The sequence below is a fragment of the Neolamprologus multifasciatus genome, chromosome 19 (genome assembly GCF_963576455.1).
Source record: "Neolamprologus multifasciatus chromosome 19, fNeoMul1.2, whole genome shotgun sequence".
NCBI lineage: Eukaryota > Metazoa > Chordata > Actinopteri > Cichliformes > Cichlidae > Neolamprologus > Neolamprologus multifasciatus.
In genome coordinates this window covers 16,278,887-16,301,368 of record NC_140457.1, presented here as the reverse complement: position 1 = coordinate 16,301,368, position 22,482 = coordinate 16,278,887, and the positions used below count along the sequence as shown (strand labels likewise).

Genomic DNA, 22,482 nt, shown 5'->3' with positions numbered 1-22,482 from the left:
TCAGTTCTCGGCTCCCTCTCTCATTTTCTCTCTCTCCCCTCTCTCTCTCTCTGCCTACCAGCCCTGTCTCCAGTCAGAATTAGGGGAGTCTTTTTCTAAATGCATGCAGCTCTGAGGGGATGCACAGGCACATGAATGTAGTGATTTTATCTGCTGAAAATGAGGCAAATGGCATATAAACGGTAAGGCAAGGAAGCGAAGAAGTGCATGCCTGGTTTCATTAGTGGCACTGAGATAAGTGTGTGTAGTTGCTTTGCTGCACTTGTGAAAGTAATGATTGTTGTGAGGGCTCTTCTGTAGCTGTTGTGCCTCTCTGTTCATGTGTTGCATATTCTGAGCGCTTTGAGAAAAAGCGCTGGGTAGACTGCTCTACATTCAACAGTGCACTATGTTTGGAGAATGTGACTACATGTTGTGCAGCATACTGGAGTAAAATCCGAAGGGTTTTTTACTGGAAGTCACTGCATGTAAGTTAGGTTGGTCATGATCGTTTGGTGAAGTTGAACTAGTGTTGTTGCTTAGGGGTTATTATTGTCGTCTGGATTTTAGTGGTATGAGAATAATGAGTTACCACGTTTTTTTTTTCACAGCCCTCAATTTACTCTCATAATATTTCACTGGGCAAGAAGATACCACAGAGAGGCTATTACAGCCCAACAAGCCTATCATGAGAAAGAAAGTTGCTCTCATTAAGCCAAACTCCTCACCTTGTACAGATCAAGAGTAAGAGAGACAACACAAGATGGAAGACTCCATAATTGCATTTGATGAGTTGAGAAAAGACGTGATAGATGGGTGTGATCACTTTGAATTTCAGTGAGGAAATCCTAAAGCCTTTGGTGATGCATTGCCTTTAGGTGGCTCTATAATCAGCATGTCAGCATAACATGATCATAACATCTAGAAGTTAATTGCTTTCACCTCCGGTCTTAACCTCCAGCTAGTGAGGAACCATTGATTTTGGAGATGATCCCTGCTTCCTGTTACATAATTAAAGCAAACAGAACCTCGGATAAAGTGCAGTCTAGAGGGAAACTTTGAGTCTTTGAAGTGAGTTTCAAACCTCCTGTACAGTGGAGAGAGCTTTAATTAATCTGGTGGAAAAACAAAGGAAGAGTGAACAATGTGCGCTAACCTTCTGCCACTTTAAGCTATATTAACTCGTAATTAGTTGGAAGATGGCACTTTGTATTTGCAAATGGTATGGCCGTGGAATGGTGCTGCACATTTATCCAATATTCCTTGTCAATATGCAATCTATGTCAATCACAGTGATGTAATTTACACACTTTTGCATATCCTAAATGTCTTTTTTGATTGTGTTTAATACTGAATGTGTACGCGCCATTTAACTTCAATATTTACTGTAAAATATTCTCAAAATGCAGTAACATAGTATGCTGGCAGACAAATAAATGAATAATTAACCAGGCAGCTAGGTATCTTTCTACTTGGAAAACTGAGGAAACAAGTCTGGTTTCCCCTTTTCCAAGGATCCTATAAAATATCATAATATGCTTCTTTCAATCCTTTTCACTGTATTTAACTAACTGTAGTTTTTGCACACAGATACCCTGTTGGTGCGTTGGGACCAAAATTATTTCACTGCATTTCTTTTAAATTATTATTATTATTATTATTATTATTATTATTATTATTATTAATCATCATCTCAGTTGGATTTAGAAAAAAGATCATTCAATAGCTGATACTTTTTTTCAGAGCTCAGTTATCTTGGTTGCCAGGATGGTGTGTCCCCCTCTGTGTGCTCCAGGCATAAAATATCCTCGCTAATATACTTACCACTAATTTTCAAAGTCGTGCTTACTGTGACATAAATGTGCGAATTTGTGTCCAGGAAAAATGAACATTAATAGATTTTCTTTGCTATTTTACCATGTGATAGGCTGGTATGACCAGAGATGGGGAAATGTCCCTTGTCCATGCAAGCAAATTATGCTAATCATAATATATATGGCCAGAGGTTTCAAATAATAATGTATGGATATGTGCAGGTAATCCCTGTTAATCAAAACCTCAGGCTTCAGACTGTTCCAAGAGCTCAGTTTCCAACTATTGATTTTCTACTCTTGGCTCTGAATACTGTGGAAAAAGAGATGAAATCTTGAATATGGTCATCTCAGGCTGATGCTCTGACTGTGAATAAACAGTCCCATACACGTGCTGTTGAAAATTTCCAGTAGTGAGGGTCAGTCAGTAGAAAGTTAAATGGAGAGAATATAAAAATGATTGGTTCAAATATAGTATGAACTAATGGGCTCGGTGTAAGATAAATATGTTTTGGTTTTTAACTTCCAATCATGCAAAGCTACTCTAAATCTTGTGCAGTACAAGAATAAAAATATGCAATTGGAAATTAACATAATAGGTCCACTTTAAATGAGTCCAAAGATGAAAATTAATAAGTGCTGAAGTCTGTCCAAACAAACCATCAGCTCCACCAACCCCCTGCAGCACAGCGAGCTCTGCTCCTCCTCAGTTTTCTGAAATGATTCTTGTCATAGATAATAAGCCAAAGCTTATCACCAAAGGCTATTTTGCACTTCACATGTAAGCTGAGTTAAATCAATGCCAATAAAATTTAGATCATTGTGCACCGACAAACCCTTTCAAGGTTACGGTCTTCATATGAAAGAGCGCACTAAGAGTCTACTAGCCAAATAAAAGCCAGTTTTTATGAGATTTACGAGTTTTGGATTAAAGTAGATAATTGAAACCTTGTGAAAAGTCTTGTATTTTGCATGTTGTGTACGTGCATAGTTGATTGCAAGCACTGCTATTATCTGATTTTAAGATTCATAAGCTCTTTACAAAGTGATTTGAAGAAGAAATCTGAATTTTCCTACTTTCTGCCTGTAATACAAATATCACTATCAAACTAAAATTGAAAGCTGAAAATAGTGAAGCTCAATAGAGCACATTGCATACTGTAAAAGAGACTATGTGCCAGTTAAGTCAAAAAATAACTGCTTACTGACAGATGAAAAGGTTACAGCTTTATAACTTTTTTCCTCTCTTTTCTGGTCTCAAAATAACAAAATTCTTGTCCCCGTTCAATCTTTCAAAGAATTCAGTGAGTTTTCATTAATCCGAGGGTAACGGAAGTATCTTTGTGAACTTAAAATTGCAGTCAGAGCTTGCTGAGATTGGATAAAGCAAGGACAGGAAAGGGATTGAAAAGCAACCAAAGAATAGAGGGCAACTGCTGCATTAGTCCAACTCCCACTCTATTTTTCCACTAATGTTTCATCTTCCCTTTATCAGATGCATCAATCCATGATCCACTTTTCCACCAGCATCAGCTTCTCAGCGACATCAGTCGCCTGCTCTGCTTCACTTAGACTTTAAGGAATATGCCTGAAGAAGCTTTGTTTGTTCATCTCTCATCTCTTCCTAAGCACGTAGCTTCCAAAAGCAGATGCTATACAAAGTCTCCCTTCAGGTTAGCCTGGAGCAGTTTACCACCTCTCTGCTGTCTCATTCTTCTGTCTAATTATTTCCAAGACCATGAGCTCTGGGAATCATGCAGGAGCCGTTTGTTAGGGTGCACTACTGTAGCGTGTGGAGCTGGGCGATGTGGAATCTACTTTGGATCGTTCTCAAGGGGTTGGCTCTGTCTTCGAGCGTGCACATGTACCCATATTCTCTGATTTAGACCGCTGTGCATCACATGTCTAAGTCTTAAGATGCCTTCTCCCTTTGACGTCCCACCTCACCACCCTCATCGCCCCCTGGACATCTGGAGATATGCCTGTCTGCTGCTGGCGTTTATACAGCTCCGTAAAAGCCAACAGGACAGGGTCAGCTGAGCAACATAAGCCTCTGGTGCACATACACATAGAGTAGACCTCAAGTCTCTCAAAAGCACAAAGTCCATGTACTGTATGTCAAAAGAGTGGGATGCATGGCATTTTAATGTGACCGATAAAATACAGAAGATAAAGGTCTTCAACTCAGAGGTTTTAACTCAAGCTTACTGCCCCTACTTGCTTGCGTGTTCTCATTAATGCATTAGCTTCAGTCCTGATCTTTCTGGTTCAGTGTTGTGGTTCTGACACTCTTGCTGTATAAACAATCATTTGTTGACACGTTCTTGGCAGTGTGTTGAGCTTAATAATAGAAGCGGCTTTTTCCTCTTAAGAGAGGCTTTTTGTCAAACGAATATACAGCTCTGTTTCTAGCTACACGTTGAACAAACCGCGCACCTATTGCACCCATTACACCTCAGTAAATACTTCATTGCACCCTGGAGGGCTGTGCACATGCTGCTGTATGTTCGGCCCACATGCGCATAATCACTCTGAGCCCCGGTGGCCTCCTGTGGTTTAATGCATGGTGGATTTCCAGATGTCCAATCTGGACGGTGATGATAAAAAAGAAAAGGCTTTAAGGTGAAAAGAACAGGATTCTTTTTTCAAAGACAAAATGTGCCCGTCGTGGCCCTTGTAGAGCTTTGTGGTCTGCAGCGCTGAGCTGTCCTACAGTACGACGTTACGCTGTACTCTACAGAAGGGAGAGTTAGACCTATAAAGTCAGTTATCACTGGATTTATATCAGTAAGTTTGGTAAATCTGATGTCTGTGGAAAAAGAAATTAATGGTTTCCTCTATTAACTATATATATAGTTATAAATGTCAACAAAAAAACCTATATATGTGCTCTTAAAGTGGCTATAATTAATATTGCATTAACAATGTATGACATGACTCATATGTCAATGAACCTGCAGAGAATTGTGCACTTCGTCCTCTGTGCAGTTTTACTGTGTGCTTAAGTTTATTGTTTCCATTTTATGGCTTGTTTGTAGTTACAGCAGACAGTTTTTCAAATGAAAAAAATACATTAAGATGAGATAAAAGAACACATAAGAGGAGTGTTTAAAAGCTACAGTACACGGCAAAATATTACCATCAGCTGTCAGTTGGTAGAAACCAAAAACAGCAAAAAAGAGAGAGCGTCACATTTAAATTCAGTAGGTGTAAATTTATGCTAATGTCGCTAACACAGCAGTTTTAAATGCAATAATATGTCAGTGTGTTGAATGAATATTGAAGTCACACTGTATTTTGTATGAAGCCACATACGGGGAAAACACAAACAAGAGCAGAAGCTTAACAGAAGCAAACATTAACAGAAACTGTAGCAGCACAGCGAGGCTTCACTTAGGCACAGTGATGTCTTCAGTTAAAAGCTGCTAGTGTGCTAACATTCCCACGATGCCAAAATGCAGATGTTTTTCAGAAATAATGTTTACAACTTGGTGCATTAGCATTCTGTTGTATATTTTACTAACTGCAGGAAGCTCAACATTAGTGAAGAGGAAGATGGCTGCACTTGCTGACATGACATATTTTCACCTATATATGACTGTTGCTAAGTTGCTTTAAGTCCTATGTTAAGTTAAAATGAAATATTCCGAGGAATGCTAGAAACAGAATAGACAAGGAGTTATAAAGTTTGACGGGTAGGAAGGAGTTTCTGTGATGTTCTTTGGTGGGTTTTTGCTAGCACAAGATGGAAAGGGTTTGAAGGATTGACCATTACTGATCGTGCATCGAGTACAAAACTTGGACGGCATCGGGCTTGTGATCCACGCTACCACATATCTACATATTCTCTAAATACCCTATTCTTCTCCATCTAGATAAGCTCTGTCACTCTTAGAATATTTTTACAAGGTCTGTTTGCCTATAATTTGGTAAAAGACGCTTCTCTCAGTCCTTGGGGCTTCTGCAGACACAGAATCATTACAGACTTGCAAGAAACTCAACTCTTAATTACCTTTGAGATATGAGGCCTAGTGGCAGGAGCCCTGCTTAAGACAGAAATATCTCTTGCAAGCGAGTTTGTGAAAGAGTAGTAGTAATGATAATAGTGGTATTTGTAAAACATTTTTTATTTGTTACTTAACGTCTTAAAGCCTAAAAGAACTTGACTTTCTATTGCACTAAAATACATAGTAAAGGGCTTCAGTGTATTAATTACAGCTCACCTGAGGAGAACAATGATGTTCATAATTTTGTGGGATTTGCTCTAATCCTGGTTGAGATGTTATAGTCTTCATTTAACTATTACATTTGACTAATTAACTACTACAGTTTAATCATTTACAAAAAATAAAATGAGGCATGAAAAAACAAAAAATATAAATTCCCAAGTAGTGAAGAAAGCACAAATATTACAGTATATATTAGAGCTTTAAAATGCTTCTTATTATACTTCTTGTCCTCTGCCAGGCTGGGAGCACAGGTATGTCACGACTGGGTTGTTGTGGCAACCTCAGCAAAGACTGAACTCCTCTTTCACATAATTTTAACAATGGAGATCAATTGAATTGGTCTATATGCGAAACACACAAACATAGCATATGGATTGTATTAATCTTCCTCTTATTATACTACTCTCTCACTCGCTATCTTCCCCCCTCTCTCCTCCTGACTCTTGTTGCTTGCTTTAAGGGTTATGAAGGGGTGAAGAGCACAATGAGCTATTGGCCTACAGCAATGTGTAGTTGTAGAGCTTTGTATTGTATATTTATTGCAGGAAACACAGAAACAGAGACAGAGGGGAGACTTTGTAGATACATACAGATAAAACAATATAAATCATTGAATGTTCATGAACTAGATTCATGTCACCACTATTTTTTGTCCTATTTTTCCTATTGTTTTTTTTTCTGTCAGACAGTTACTGAAAAAAAACATTTTAAAGAGCTCTCACAATTCTGCTGGAGGCTTGAAAGGAAATTAAATTTAGAAGAGCTCGAGTTGTTGTTCCCGATGAGAGTAAACATCATTGGAATTATAGGTGACTTGAACTTCATTTGACCTGATGGATCTGGATGCTATTACTTTGTCCAGGTTGCTGCCCAGAAGCTTTTGTAGCAAATAGGTTTTTTGTTGGTTTTGCTATATTCTTTGGTCAAGTTCTATATTAATGTCTCATTAATCTTGAGCAGACATTGAAAATCTTTTCATCCTTTGCCCAGAAGAAAAACCTCACACACCTTGAAAGTATTCTTTTAAGTGCAGTGTGTTATACTGTGCTTACCTCTGTGTTACTGCAAGTGCCTCTGCTCTACCTTTTGCACATTGTCCAGGCTTCAAATCCTCTCTGTTGTATGTAAATCTATTCTCATTTTCAGTCTTCACAGATTAAACCAGGATTTAAGTAGCACTCAGATGAATTCATGAAAGCCGGTGAATAGAGGAGGAATTTTGATTTAAAGTCTCCCTAGGGCATGCAGTCTTTCCAGAAAACCTACAAACCATGCAAATAACATTCATGCCCAAAATTTCTATATGCCAAAATTCTAACAAGATATCACAGTCACCAGCCTAATGCAAATGAAATAAGACGCTGCAGAAATCAACTTTGACACTCAGTAGGAATATTTATAGGGGTTATTTTTGTAAGGCTCCTAAAAAAAAGTCTGACAGCTCTGAATCATTTTAATTTATATTTTATTTAGTTAGACTTCGTTTCCATATTGAAATAGCTGCAGTATAATGCAGTGGCATTCCATCAGGGCAAGTAAGGGAAGCAGTGCTTGCCTGGAGAACTGAAACTGAAAGTGATTTCTCTCCCTTCATCTCAAACAGTATTCTATCATAAAGACTCTCTCATCCCTGCTTACATCCATCCTTTACATCAATGCTGTTTTTAGGCCGCAGTCAATTATTGTCTCTGGAAGCAGGATTAACCCCCACTTTACAACAGTATCGTTGAAATCCCTACAGGTCAGTGTTTTGAAGCTGTGTCCATGTGCCATTAACAATGGCTTGAGCTTGTCAAACTGGGACCTCTGTAGCTTTTTCTGTTTGTTTAAACATGCGCATGGTGAAAAACCTCTGGTCTTGGTTGGAAATCTGACGGGGGACAACAGTGCTAGATTAGCTGCCACTTCCTCAGCTTTCACTGCTTTGAGATCAGTTAGATGGAAATAGAGCTAGCATTAACAAGTAAACAAGCTTCTGTCATTAGGTGAAATCTGATAACCATCTTCTTACTAACCACCTCGGCCAACCTGTATAATCTAAAGGAGCTGGAGTGTATTGTTAAATTTTTTTAATAACTTCTTTAGTACATCAGCCTTGATGATAATGGAGAGTGGATGTCATTTTCTGCCATGTCCAGTTTATTAAAACAGGCAATGTGAACAGGTGCAGACTCCAACAGAATAACATCTCGAATGACCAAACAATGTTTAAACAATGTTGCTAAGAGATCATCTTTATTTTTCATTCATCTTTTTATCGTCTGTGTACATGTTGACAGGTAAATATGTCACACAGTGCACAAGCTTTTTATTTCAGCTGTAATTTTATTTATACAATATTATTTAATATCTAATATAGTTTTTTTTTTAATTAAGGTATAAGCCTGCTTTTCTAAACTCAGTTAACAGCTGTTTTTTCAGGAATGGGGTCCTCACTCCTCACATTTTTTTAGAATATGTCATATTACTTTAAATTAGAGAGATTACAAAGTATTTAAAATGATCCCAACTTAAATATCTACAGCAGTATTTTTAATCCCTTCAACACTGATGGGGAACATTTTTCTGCAGAATAAGTACTCTTAAGTACCCTATTCATCATTGTCAGCTAATAGTAAATATACTGATGATGTACAAATAATGACATTAAACAATTCTTCAGGAAGGAGTGCAGAAAGATGCACGAGACTGTATCTGTGTTTTATTATGGCCTAATTTGACCATTATCGTCTCTACTCGCCTTTCTGTAAAAGTCACTACATGCCACTCGTGGTGACACAAGACAAAGCCGAAAAATAATCCCTCTCAAAATTCTGTTGTCACAGGAGTGAAAGTCAGTTTCTAATTTTACTGTTGTTAGACTATATCAAGATATTAAACTGAAAGTCAGAAGGGAGATATATTTTTATCACCACCCTAACCCTAACCCACTCAACCTTTTTCTTACCATAACCTTCAGTGAAGACACTCCCCAGCTTACATAGTTTTTTATCAATCATCTTGGGGTCAAATAGCAAAAAGAAACAATTAGAGAAGCAATTTAATATCACCACAAACTTATATGAGCTGCAGGAGATCCCAGTGAAACTCTAGCTGTACTGTCTCTTTAACCTTATAATATCAAATTTTGCTGTCTGTAAACTGACCCTAACCTGCTGCTTAGCTTTGCTCAGGTTACAGCAGTCATGCTTTCCTGTGTGCCAGGTGGTGGTTCAGGTAATAAAAAGTTATATTGCACAATAACAAAGTAAATGTAGATTGGATTATGAGGAGTGTAGTTTGGCAGGAGCAAATTAAAAGTGGGGTTGTAAATAACTCTTTGTACATCACCTTGAAATCTCTCTGATGCGTGATGATCCTACACTGAGGCAAAATGACTTTTATGCCACTTGGTTTAAAGACACTGATTGGTTCAGTGAGTTGGTATTGACATATTTATTGGGAAACTGAGAAAATGAAAGCACTAATCATGTGACGATAATTGAACGATCATTCATGTAATCTTAACCACAAATGCACTAAAGAACAGTTTCCCACACCAGCACTGAACTACACAACACACACAAACACACCAGTTATGTGCGAATGAATGTCTCCAGTTACTCATGCTGTGGCCCCCTGATGTGATCAGATCAGGGATAATGTGAAATCTCCCTTCAAATAGTCAGAATCGAAAGCTTGCTTCCTCTGAAGCTCGTTAGGTGTACATTCACAAACTTTGACTCCCGACAATAAAACTTTATTGGTATGACTGATGTACCATTTAAAGGACCAAGGAGCTGTAAAGGAGCTTGAGAAAATTTGATGAGTCATAACACAGCAAGGGAACCTATTTGTTATCAGTTAATTTATCCTCAGGAGCTTGTTCTGTAGAAAAAAGGTATTAGCTCTGCAGCCTTGAACTATGCTTGACATTACTTCCAACTGCAATATCAGGTGTTTGTACTTTTAACAGGTCCTAGATTATATGGAGTCAAAAGTGCAATTAATTAGTGTGCTCCCATCAACATTTCTGTATAATTTAGTTCACCTCTTAGATTTTAGTTGCCTAAATGAAACTGCAACTGGAAGCTTTTATCAAAGTTGTTACCCACTTAAGGTTAAGTCCCTTTTGATATGTAGATAGAAATTAAGAGGCAATAAACAGTATGTGGATTACTCCTCAGTTGCAGTTCTTGTCTTCAGGCAGCAAATTATGTTGACTAGTCATCATCAACATTGCTCCGGTGGCTTAATCCACAGAGCTGTTTTTCTGGCCGCTGGTAGTGGAGCATGCACAAGAGACTGCCATATTTCTGGAGTCTTGCATCAGAGGAAATGCACAACTCGCGCTTGTCGAGTTAAGCCTCAACCGATGTGGTACGTAATACCAGTGGGAAAAAATACTTGAAGAAAGGTTTCTAATTATCAACACTTCATCTTCTGTTTGGTCTGTTTGAATCTAATACATCTGAGCGGAGCAGTTGTTGGTTAGACAATTTTTTATTTTTTACAGCTTGTGTTTTATTGTTGGAAGCTTCCTACCAGAATTATTAACCATATATTTATGTAAGGCATTTTTAAGCAAAAAAGGCAATATTAATAAAATTATTATCCATAAGAATGTTGTGCAGTTGTAACCACTGGAAAAAATAGCAGCACAGTTAACAGCATACACCATTTATCTAACACTGGCCTGTGGAGCACAGACATGGAACCTCTTGGGGAGAGCTGTTGTGTCCTGTGGCAATGGATCCCTTGGGGGCTCATGTGCATCCAGCAAAAGCTGAGATAAATTGCCGTCTCAGTAATTTGAGGCCATTCCTGACCAGTTTTGTGTTGCATTTTCCATAAAACTGAACGGGGGAATCTCCAGTGCAATGGGAACATCCTTGATTTGCAACAGTATTTCCATTTCAGTAAATTCTTATCCATACATTATGTACTATACAATCATTCTTCCAATATGTTGTCCCCAAGCATGACTAGCAAATTAATGAAGAAAAATATAGACAGTCTTTCTTTTTTTTTTAACCAGTATGAGATAATAAACAATTATTTCTGCAGCTGTTAATAAAGCGGTGACATTTTTTCTGATTCTAGAAAGCAGTGACAAAAACTGTTCTGTTATTAGGAGGACTTCATTAAAAGGTTTAATATAGCTAAGCTGTTTGCCTGGTGTCATCACTGAGCAACAAAATTAACAACAAAGACACATTTCAAGCTATAAAATGAAGGGTTAGATTTAACATTAGACTTCAGGAGAGATGGCACTGTGACCATGAAAGTTTAATGCCTTCATTTGCTCCCTGCGAATAGTATATGTGGCAGGCAGTAGCTCTACCTCACTCAACTCCTGTGGCTCATTACAAGTAAATCAACCCGCAAGCATTATTAGGCCTCTCTGTTGTGAATCCAAGATGGATGCTGGCTGGTTGTGACCTTTTACTGGTTTTGCATTAGGTTGTTTTTCTGGATTAAACTGCTAGCCGAGCCATTCTCATTAAGGAGAAAAAGTAGAGAGTCAGAGTAGGTGGAAGATGTCTGCCTGAAGTAGGTTATAGTCTGCAGCATTACAACAACCATTTGTTGTACTCCCTGTAGTGTGCATTGTCTGATGATTGTGACACGTTGCAGCAGTCTGGGAAAGTATTTCAGGTAAACAGGGTTTACTTGTGTTTCCATCCACACTATAGAGCTCACTTAATACTTATGTGGCAAGGCTGGAAAAAAGTAGACTGTGTTTGATTTACATATCAGTGCTTTTTGGAGTTGTGAAAGTGTGAAAACAGCAGTAAGCCTATGACAAGGTACTCTGAGGACTTAGATTTGTTTCTTCATGTGGATAGTGTTTACCTTACCAAACAACACCAGAGGCACCAAGATCTGCTGCTTATCCCCATGGGGGACGTGATACGATACAGTAAGGCTACAGTACCTTGTACACACTTCAGGGAGGAGCATGTGTAGGTGCATTTGTGTATGTCAGGACAGATTTTATACAGCCACACTTACTTACAAATTCAGCAACTATTTCTGTCTTCTGTCTTGCTCTCTCCCTCTGTGCATTGCAGATAAGAAAATGGCTGTAGCAGCCGTATTAAAAGTGTTTCCAGAAACCGCCATTGTTTCCTGAGCCAATGCTAAACAGAGATTAAAATTAATAGCTTAAGTCATGGTGCCATTAGAATTGGTGACAAAACATTCAATCCAGTTTGTTGTAAGAGTGCTACCTTACCATTTTGTGTGTACTGAAATAAGTTGTGCTGGTGTCATTATTTATGTCTTTATTCATGCATGGCTCTTAGGTATGGGACATTTTTGGTTTAAAAGGGATATATGGACTCACTGAGAGGTTGGCACTCTGGTTACAAATGGTGATATTAATTATATAAATCATTATAATTATGGTAGGGCATCGTTAAGGGGCTATAAGTCATTCAAACATAACAAAGGGCTCAAAAACAAGAGAAGAATCAAGGTTGTGTCACATGAAAGAACCCATTTCAAATTATATCTTAAAGCACTTTGTTCACAGCAGTCTGTTGCAGAAACACATAATGTGTTCCAAATTTCTTCAGTTGAATCTAGATTAAGATCACTAGAACACCAATTTGATAGAACAGTACGAGGTATTGTATTTTTGCACTCACAAAGTGCTTCAAAGGCCTATTAGCTGAAATATTGCCATATCTCAGCATGGTGTGCACTCTGTCCTTAAAAAAATGTGAGGAAACTACAGGAAACATGTTGCATAAAAGAAGTGCCAGGCCTAAAAACTACCTGCCCTGATCAGACAAGGACCTGAAAAATGCATCTGGTCCTTCAGCTGATCCTCGTACTGTTCGTTGAATTCAGAAATTGTCCTTTATTTAAAAAAGCCATTATTAAAAAATGGAAAACAGTGAAGAAAGGCCGAGTTATGCAAAATTACTGAAGAACTGGACGGAAATCAGTCAATCCAAATTATTGTCTGAATGTTTGGAGGAGTTGGCATTTCAGCCAGTGGTGTTTGCCACTCTGCACACGTTTCAGTAAATTCCTGCACCCATTTCCTTAGCAAAATATAAAGAAATGATGCGTGGCTCAAGACTTTTGCACAGTGCTGTGTGATAGGTAAGAAAAGCTACAGTTAAATGCCAGTTTGTTTGTTTATTAAATTCATTTTAGAATTTAAAAATGGCTTGTAGGTCACTGCAGGTGTTATGGGCAAAAAGAGACGTCAGCATCATAATGTTACTGTGCATTGCATAGTAATGGGATTAGTGTTAAATCTGATTATATTTTAGGCTCCCAGTTATTTCTACTACATTTTCTTTTTCAAACATTTCTTTTGTAAAATCACAAGAATAAATGTAATAAAAAATGAAGAAATTTAAAGATGTGGACTAAGTGATGTGTTGAATCTTGAAAAGCAAGCAGGGTTGCTGTTGCTGTTGCTGAACAGAGCACCGAAAGATATGCATATCTAATAATCGACTTTAGAAAATAGCCTGTAGTTTACTTTTAATGGAGCTTCCTTTAGTAGCAGCATTTTTATATTTTGTTATTGTGTATGTGCAGCTGGAGTAATATCAGCAGGTCTCACCAAACACAGCTGCATAAAGAGAGATATGCTCACACCTTGAAAGGTTTATTTTGACATTTCATGCTTGCCAGTGGCATGTTATTAAGTTCTTACAGCGCAGCAGACTTGAGTTCAAGCCCCAGCAACGCAGAGCGATGATGAGCGATGGAAGTAGAAACACACACGCATTCATCATAACCCTGATTTATTGGGGAATAACCTTTTGCGTTCAGCTAGTCAATAACTTAGCGTCTCTTTGTATTGGCTGCATTTAATTGTTGACAACAAGAGCGAGAAGGAAGCAAAGGACAAACATGCAGCTAAAATGATGTAATTCAGTGTTGCAGTTTTCTTTAACTAGTGTTGGTTTTAGTATTATTTTTAGAAATTCACATGGTGCATATATGTTTTTTGGCTTGTGAAATGATAGAATACATCACAAAGAGCTTTGTGCGCTGATTGTGTAATGAAAGTTAAACTGGAGGTGCAATAAATCACACTTCTCAATATTTTTCAAGTTTCCTTGCTATTGAACTTATCGCATCTCAGAGCTCTGCTGTCTCTCTCGTACCAAACAAGCTCATTTTCTGAACACGCATAAAATCTCTGTTTCTCTCTGGAGTTAACGCAACTAAATGTGCTGCTAAATCTGTGGGACTTCAAAGCTGTTTTTCTCTGCTCTTTTGCCAGGGTCATCACAGATAGCCAACTCCTATCTGCCTCCCCAGGCAAGACTTAAAGCTTTGACTGTCGGTTTGCGGTTATAGTTCAAACTTGGCTTCAGCATTCAGACGACCAGGAGCAGCAGAAGCAGCACCAACTACACACACATGAGAGCCGGAGCACAGAGAAAAATATGAAAAAGATATATATTGGCAAAACTGCTCTCAAAACCCAGAGAAACGGTTGCAAACATCAAAAAAGGAGGTAAGACGAGTCAGTCAGCAGAGTTATTCAGAATCTAAACATCGACCACATCATTGATGAATCCATTTCATTCATTTTAACTCGTGGAAATGGATTCTCATTGGGAGGTTATAACCATTAAAAAGCCATTAAAAACATCGTGTTGTATCTATTCATTGCCATCGCTCATCATCACATCCCTTCGTGTGTTGGCTGACATTTAAATCTAGTTTAATGGCGCTCTGCTTTGGACCAAAAACAGAGGACACCAGCAAAAGGTTTGGGGCTCCTTGCCATGTATTTTTTTTAACAACATTACTTGAAGCTGGTGTAAAGATTGTGTTGCAAAATCAGGAGGGCAAACCTGCATCGGGATATTGAACAGATAAAATAAATTATCCAGCGATCGTCTCTGTTTTTCTCTTTGTAAACAAGCAAGAAGTGTTGTGTTTAGCTGCTGGAGGTGCAGGCGAACTGTTTGACTGTTCCTCTAGTGTTTATAAGCTAAATACCTTCTGGCTCTGATTCCATACTTGGAGGGTAGCATCACATTTTGTATAATACACTTGTTTACGTCCCTACACAGAGTAAGCCTGCAGACACCGTGTCCGAGGATTAAAACTGCGAGGGGGGGGTGGACTAGAGCAGTTTTACGTCTCTATTCACTTTCGTCTACCACAGCATCAACAAAAGTGAGTGCTGACATGGTATTCAAAACCACACTGTCCCAGGTGAAAGTCTTGTATTTTGCCAAATGTGTCTACAGAAATTAAAGAGAAGTGTGATTGGCCTTTGTGATGGGCTCAATATCATGAAGACAAAGTACCCAGGAGGCCTTAGACCAGTTCCTTTAAAATGTGCTGAAAGATTTTAAACTGGTTTTAAACATGTTACTAACTCCAGCTCAAAATGCAATTCTCAGACCTTTGCTGACCTCGGTTTAGCATATGATATATATATATATATATATATATATATATATATATATATATATATATATATATATATATATATATATATAAACGTTCACAGTACCTAGCACGAGGTCCCATGCATATAAGATTACCTCTTATGACTTTATAAAGGCTTAATTAGTGCAGATTCTCAACTGAGGACACAGACGTGAAGGTTAGCCTATTGCACCACCCATTTACATGGCATAGCCTCTAAGTTACTATGGACACTCCAACTTTAGTGTCAGATTAGCTTGAGGCTTAGAACTGAGGTGAACTTGGAAGATGCTGTCATTGCGCCTGCTGGATGGTTAGGCCGAGCCATCAAACCTCTCCATGAGCCAAGTATCCATCAGTTTGGCACAATGCTAAATCCCCCAGAGCGCACATGGCTCCTGCTCCCAATCTTTATAGCCTTCCACTACCATATCCATTCCCACAGTCAGTCCTGTCAGTGTGTTTTCATTGTTAATGCGCAAAACTGCATCAAACACACAACCAAAGTATTTCTTCCTGCCTGGTGTTGTTGACAGGGATGGTGTTGAAACAGTGCTCCTTTGGCCTCTCATTCTCTCTCATGCCATCGTTCTTTTAAAGCCTTCTCGTACACAAAGTTGTGTTTCATTCTGTATTTTCGCCCCTTCTTCTATGAATCACCAGTGGTTCAAGTCCAGGGGCAAAAATCTTTTTCTATTCTTTCACACATTTTATGGTGAAGGGGGTGGAGGGTGTCATAAGAATTCACCATTACACCGATGGGAGCTCCTTTCCCAGTTCTACTCCTTTTTTGTGAATGGGAAATGATTAGTAGTCCTCCTCCATCCATCTACTCCTCCCCATCGGCCTCCCTGCTATCCCCCTGCCTGGGACCTCTCTGACCCCAAACTGAATTACACTCCAGCTACACTTCACCCTTTTCCCTCCCTCTCACACTAACACATAATGCCTTTTCAGCTTGTCTCTGTTTTCTCTAGCATTCTGTGCTTGGCTTGTTGAATCTGACAAACTGACAGAAATAAAAGTGCACCACTATTGTGTGACTTCTTCTTTCCTTTTCTCTAAACGCTCTCTCCTATCTGTTCAGCTCATTTCACGACCACAAGGATGACCTACGTAAGCGCCTGTCGTACACCACCCACAAACTAGAGATGGTGGAAACTGAGTTTGACTCCACTCGGCAGTACCTCGAGACAGAGCTGCGCCGGGCCCAGGAGGAACTGGAGAAATTTACAGAGAAGCTGCGCAGGTGTGTGTGCTCGTGTGCATGGCTTTATGAGATGGCTGCCTTTTTATTCATGCATTTTGTGGCACAACTTTCATTTCCTGGTTTTAGCTTAAGAAGGGCAATTTTTAGGACTTAGGAAGCATCCTAAGACAGAAGACTGAATTTAACGGTGTCTTTAAACAGTACTAAGTTTTATTGAGAAAATGAATACGGTTTAGATAAATCATATTGAGTCTACATATTTACAGTTTTCACTTTTATACATTTCTGTTGCTTTTTAATTCTTTGACAGTCAATTATCTGGGTCTTTTCCAGTATTTTAAAAGACTTCTCACAGGTGGTTTGAACACCACCCCGTCATCCTCTTCTGCTTTTTAGTTAGGTGGTAGCGGCAACAGGCTAAGCAGGGTATTCAGAACATCTGCAAGAAGTCTGAATGAAATGGCCAAATAGCTTTGAGCTGATAGGAAAGCAACAGTAACTCAAATAACCACTAGTAACAACCAAGGTATGAAGATAAGCAGCTCTGAATGCTAAAGACTGAAGCGGATTGGCTACAGCAGCATAAGACTACACTACTCAAGGCGCCATTCCTATCAGGCAACAACAGGAAACTGAGACTGCAATTCACCCTGCTCAACAAAACTGGACAAGAGAACACTGGAAAAGTGTTGCGGAGTCTGATGAGTCTTGAGTACTGCAACATTCAAAGAGTGGGTTTAGAATTTGGGATAAACAGCATAAACACATCGATCCATCCTACTTTGTGTCAACAGTTCATGCTGATGGTGGGGTAATGGTGTCTGGAATATTTTCCTGGCACACTTTGGGCCCCCACAGTATTCTCATAACCATTATTTAAACACCACAGCTTTATTACCACCACTTTATGACCACAGTGTATCCATCTTCTGATGGCTGCTTCCAGCAGGATAATATACAATTTCACAAAGCTCAGATTATCTCAAATTGGTTTCTTGAACATGACAGTGAGTTCATTGCATCTAAATGACTTGCACAGTCACCAGATCTCAGTCCAATAGAGTACCTTCGGGATGCTGTGGAATGGGAGTTCTTCAGCAGGTATGGGAGAACCTGGAAAACCTCCAAACAAATACCGTAACAACACGAATAGGGACTTAGTACTCCAGGATTATCCAGTTCCTTACCATATTGCTAAGACTGAACTCAGACACCATACAGAGGGAAAGCATTAGGGCTGGGTATCGTCACTGATTTCTAGAATCAATTCAATTCCGATTCACAAGGTCCCGAATCGATTCGATCCACAATTCGATTTAATTCAATTCGATTCGATTCAATTCGATTTGAATCTGGGAAATTTTGACAGTCAGAAATATTATAATTCAGATCAGTACATTTACATATTTTTGTATCTATAAAAAGGAAGCTGACACGTTCTAGACTTTATTACACTAAAGGTGTAAGCCTCACAGCAGATGCCTTTGTGTCAAAGTAGCTGAAGATAAAACAGAAAAACATGAAGGCGATTTTCCTGGCCTGGGATTTTATAAAAATATTCTGCAGTACATCAAAAACAAAAGAAAACCATTAATCAACACATGAACATTACCTCTGAAGTTACAGCGGTTTAGAGACACGGCTAAGCGGTTTGCATTTTGCATAATTTTAAAAAGTCTACATTTGTTCAGTATTGAACGGCAGAAATTAATTTTCGGAAGTATATAAAACAAGAAAAAAAAAAACGTCGGCCGACAGCGCTGTAAACAACGGTAGACTTGTGCGTAACAAGCAAGCGAATAATGCAAAAAACGGATTTTTAGACGGAGAGAGAGAGAGAGAGAGAGAGAGAGAGAGCTGTGCATCGTGGTCAAAGCAAAACAGTAAAAGTAAGAATGAATACATGACGATGTGTATGTGAAGCATAGTTTGGATCTTCTTTTGCTGCTGGTTCGGTCAATATTGTTTGGAGAGACATTAAACTAACAGCGTTAGAATCAGTGCATAAAGGGCGTGAACACAAAGCGCGGACCCGCCAACAGATCAGAATCAGCGAGCTGTCGGCTTTCAGCCCCGACTGTGAGAAAGGCTACATCTAACTGATTCTGATGCGCGGGTTGCGCTGTGTGTTTAAGTCTTTGTGCAGAATCAGTGTTGCTTCTCTCATTTACTGTCTTAGCTGTTTGGTGGTGGTTGAAATTTTGTGAGATTTCACCTGAGATTCTGGCATTTCGGGCAAAATAAATTTATATTAAAAAATCGATTCAGGATTTTAATGAATCGATTTTACGTTATCCAAGCCAGAATCGATTTTAATCGATAAATCGATTATAAAAACCCACCCCTAGAAAGCATCTTGACTTGCTTTATGATTGCATTCTTTTGGTTGTTACCAAGGGCTCATGACCATAGGTGAAGGTAAGCTCTCTCTTAACTACAGCAGTCCAGTACAATGCATCACAGTGCTGTTGATTGTGCAGCAATCTGCCAGTACATCCTCACTTATAAAACAGGTCCGCGGCTCCGAACCGTAGGAAAGGGACCTCTGGCTAATACGTCGGGTTTGTGTCGGGCTCGTACGCGAAAACTAGCTTTACTTTGTTGTCTGGGTCAATTTTGCTAGCGTGAGACAGAGAGAGGCGTTGAAAGACTGCTCCAACGGAACTTATTGTTTCGGAGGAAAACACAAACACAGTGTACAGTCCAGTCTTAATATAAACATATTTTGTATTTTAAATACGTAATGCCGGTACATATATTCCGTTACTCCCCAACACTGCCTATCCATCATTATAGTAATTAAGTCCATATTGGATGAGTCCAAACCTTCATGACATAGACACAGACTTTATTTAATGCCACACTGGGGAAATCCACTTGTTACAGCAGCACAAGGCACAGGAAGAAAAATGTGAAGTAGAGCTATATTAGAAAAGAATAAAAATAGAAAAAATACATTAGAAAATTAGTGTACAAAAGCCAGTATTGATTCAGAATGAGCCTTTTCTAAAGCATCTGATATAAGGTTATTGTATTTAATGGAAAGTAAACTAAAAACTAAAACTTGATATGTAAAAAAAATATTTTAATTAAATAACTAATTAAAATTTTAAATAAGACTTTTGAAAAAACTAGCAATTTTGTGAACTGGGAAAATTAACTCAAATTAAATAAAAAATGCAGAGGAAATAAAAACCTTAGTTTTAGTGTTTGTTAGTTTAATAAACATTTTATTGCAGTGTACCTGATGAGGTGTTGAACATGAACCTATAAAAGTGAGTAAAATGCAGCTGAAATATAAAAAAATCAAAAGGTTTACTTATTCAAATAGTGAATATTAATCATTAAAGTAAAGTGAATGTGTCATGATCTGAGGAGCTGGCATATCATACTGTATGTGTGTCGGGATTCAAGAAATGTGGAAACCCAAGTGCAGACATGCATAGGCAAATAGAAGTTAAGTAAAGATGAGCCATTTATTTAGGAAACAGGAAGAGAATTAAGTAAACAACGATAATATACACATGAATTGACTGAATTCAATGGAATTGACACATGAGGAAGGGGGCACAGCGTGTGTCAGACACTTAGCTCAAGAAATACAAGACAAGGGACCAACTACATACTGGGAACAGAGATAGTACTAAGACAGACTGGACATGAAAGAAAACTAATTAAACCAAAAAAAACAAGTGCTAAAAAGGCAAATAACTAAACTAGGAAGCACTGGGGAGAAATCATGTCCAGATGGAGAGATCAAAATAGACCAGAAAACATAGTCCCAAGGACAGGCCTGTCCACTGGGTACCAACAGATGCAACAGTTGGGGGCTAGCATGGGGGCTAGCTCCCCCACAACGCAAGCTCCAGGGCAGATGTCAACGTAGTCAAGTTATTTCTGGGAACCAGTCGCAGAGCCAGAGCTCTGGCAGCCAGCCATGGGGGAGCCCGTAGGCGACACTGACGACCCCTCCAGTGACTTAGGTGGTACTTTGATAAACTTAAATGTCTTGATAAACTGTGCCTAGGTGGCCTGAAGTCCTTCAACACTCCTGATACAATGCATGCCAGTCATATTTTGCAAGTTACACAATTTTACTTCATAACAAAGCTCAGTTTGTTCATGCACCTTCAATATGAGTAACAGTGCTCAGTGTTCCCTTATTATGGCAAGTTTTACTACAGTTATTTATTCACTATGGTGTGACCCACTCTCTGTCAGCTCTACTCAGTCATTCCCATTTATGCTCCCTCTTTAGCTTGTCAAATCTCTTTCAGACCTTTGTTTTATGATCTGTCTTTGCTTCTGATCTCTACTGCCCACAGTCTCCAAATCTGTCTGCTTAATGGAGCCATAAATGCTAGTTTATCAACACTCTCTTTGGCCTGAGAGCTAATGGGAAAATGTAATACAGAGCTGAGAGGTGACACGATAAAATAAGAGGAATAAGTTAACAAATATAAAGTCAGGGGCATGTTACATTAAGCATTAAGCCAATGCAATGGTCTACTTAAGAGCAAAACCGATAATAAATACTAATATTATCAGTAAGGGAAAAGAACAAAATGATAAAAACTACACAAAATTAAGAAACAGAATTTAAAAGGGAGGAAGAAACTTATGTGGTATTTAACTATAAAGTCATAGTCATGCTTCCTTATTCTTTTCATATAATATTTATAGATGTAAAAGTTTTTTGTGCCCACTTTTTATGTGTTAGATTCCCCTGGTGTTGCACTTAAACATATCATTAGCCCTTTTTGTGGTGTTTTAGTTCAGCAGATTTATAACCACAGTGATCCTTAAGTCTAAATAAGAACTTAAGATATCCTGCAAATCCCATCTGAGACTTTCTGTCATCGCACTGATGTTGTAAATTTTTTATTCCTCTAAATTTATGTGCAGATCGCCGTTGCTTATTTTGGTTTACGAACAGTAAAACACTCTTTACTCGTCATATTGTGCAGTGTGCATTTTTAAGTGCGTTAACTTCTCCGTTCGTTTTTTGCAGGATCCAGAGTAGCTATGCAGCTCTTCAGAGGATCAACCAGGATTTGGAGGACAAGATGCACAGGGCGGTAAGAATCCCCTGCTGAAGTTTGTGCAAGTTTTTTTTTAAAACCTTCCGTAACTGTATCTTTCACTGACACTGAAGCATCCAGTTACATAAGGTTACATATAGTACAAGCGCCACTAAAATTGTATTTTGTTTTGTAAATCATGGTGGAAGGTATTCTTTATTGTGTTGGAAAACATCACAGTGTTCTTGATGTTTTCCATATGGACATTAAAACCATGTCATTTCACAGTCTGTACAGTTATGAAAAGTTATTTGGTAAGCCGAACACATCAAATTAATTTTACATCATGGGCCACATACAGCTCGCTTTGATCTCAAGTGGGCCGAACAAGCGAAACTCCCCTTTCTGTCAGTGTAAAGATGTTTAACTGCACATTTAATTCCATTTGGTATGAGAAAAAGAAGTGCTGGTTCAGCAGTACGTCTCCGTTTTTTCTACATGATAAAGAAATGCTGCTGTAACGAAACACAAATAAAGTGCAAATAAATAAACGTTTAAAAAGAGAAACTGTATCCTAATAGAAAAACAGATAATAAATAGAAATTAACAATAAATCGTGAAAAAATGGGAAATGTTCTATATTTGGCTATGTCAGAGTTGCTTTGTAATACGCTTTATGCTTTCACCATAAACATATTCCTCTGGATTTCATATGGAACTGGACCGAGGCCATATCCTCCAAATGATCTCAGTTGTTCTGGTCTTGGCACCTGAGTGTGATTACCATGTTCACATGTACCCGTATATATATATATATATATATATATATA

General features: G+C 38.5%; 1 protein-coding gene across 2 annotated transcripts in view; it reads left to right on the top strand.

Moving 5' to 3' along the window:
• Window positions 1-22,482, top strand: part of begain (brain-enriched guanylate kinase-associated) — a 54,860-nt gene that overhangs the window by 7,223 nt on the left and 25,155 nt on the right. Inside the window, exons 1-3 of one of the 2 annotated variants that reach the window (XM_085142615.1) lie at window positions 81-14,492; window positions 16,509-16,670; window positions 21,643-21,709. In XM_085142615.1, coding sequence (XP_084998741.1) covers window positions 14,422-14,492; window positions 16,509-16,670; window positions 21,643-21,709 — 300 coding nt within the window. In that variant the 5' untranslated portion in view covers window positions 81-14,421. Of the gene's footprint in view, window positions 1-80; window positions 14,493-16,508; window positions 16,671-21,642; window positions 21,710-22,482 lie in introns of those variants that run through there. The other variant, XM_085142614.1, reaches the window with a different exon arrangement.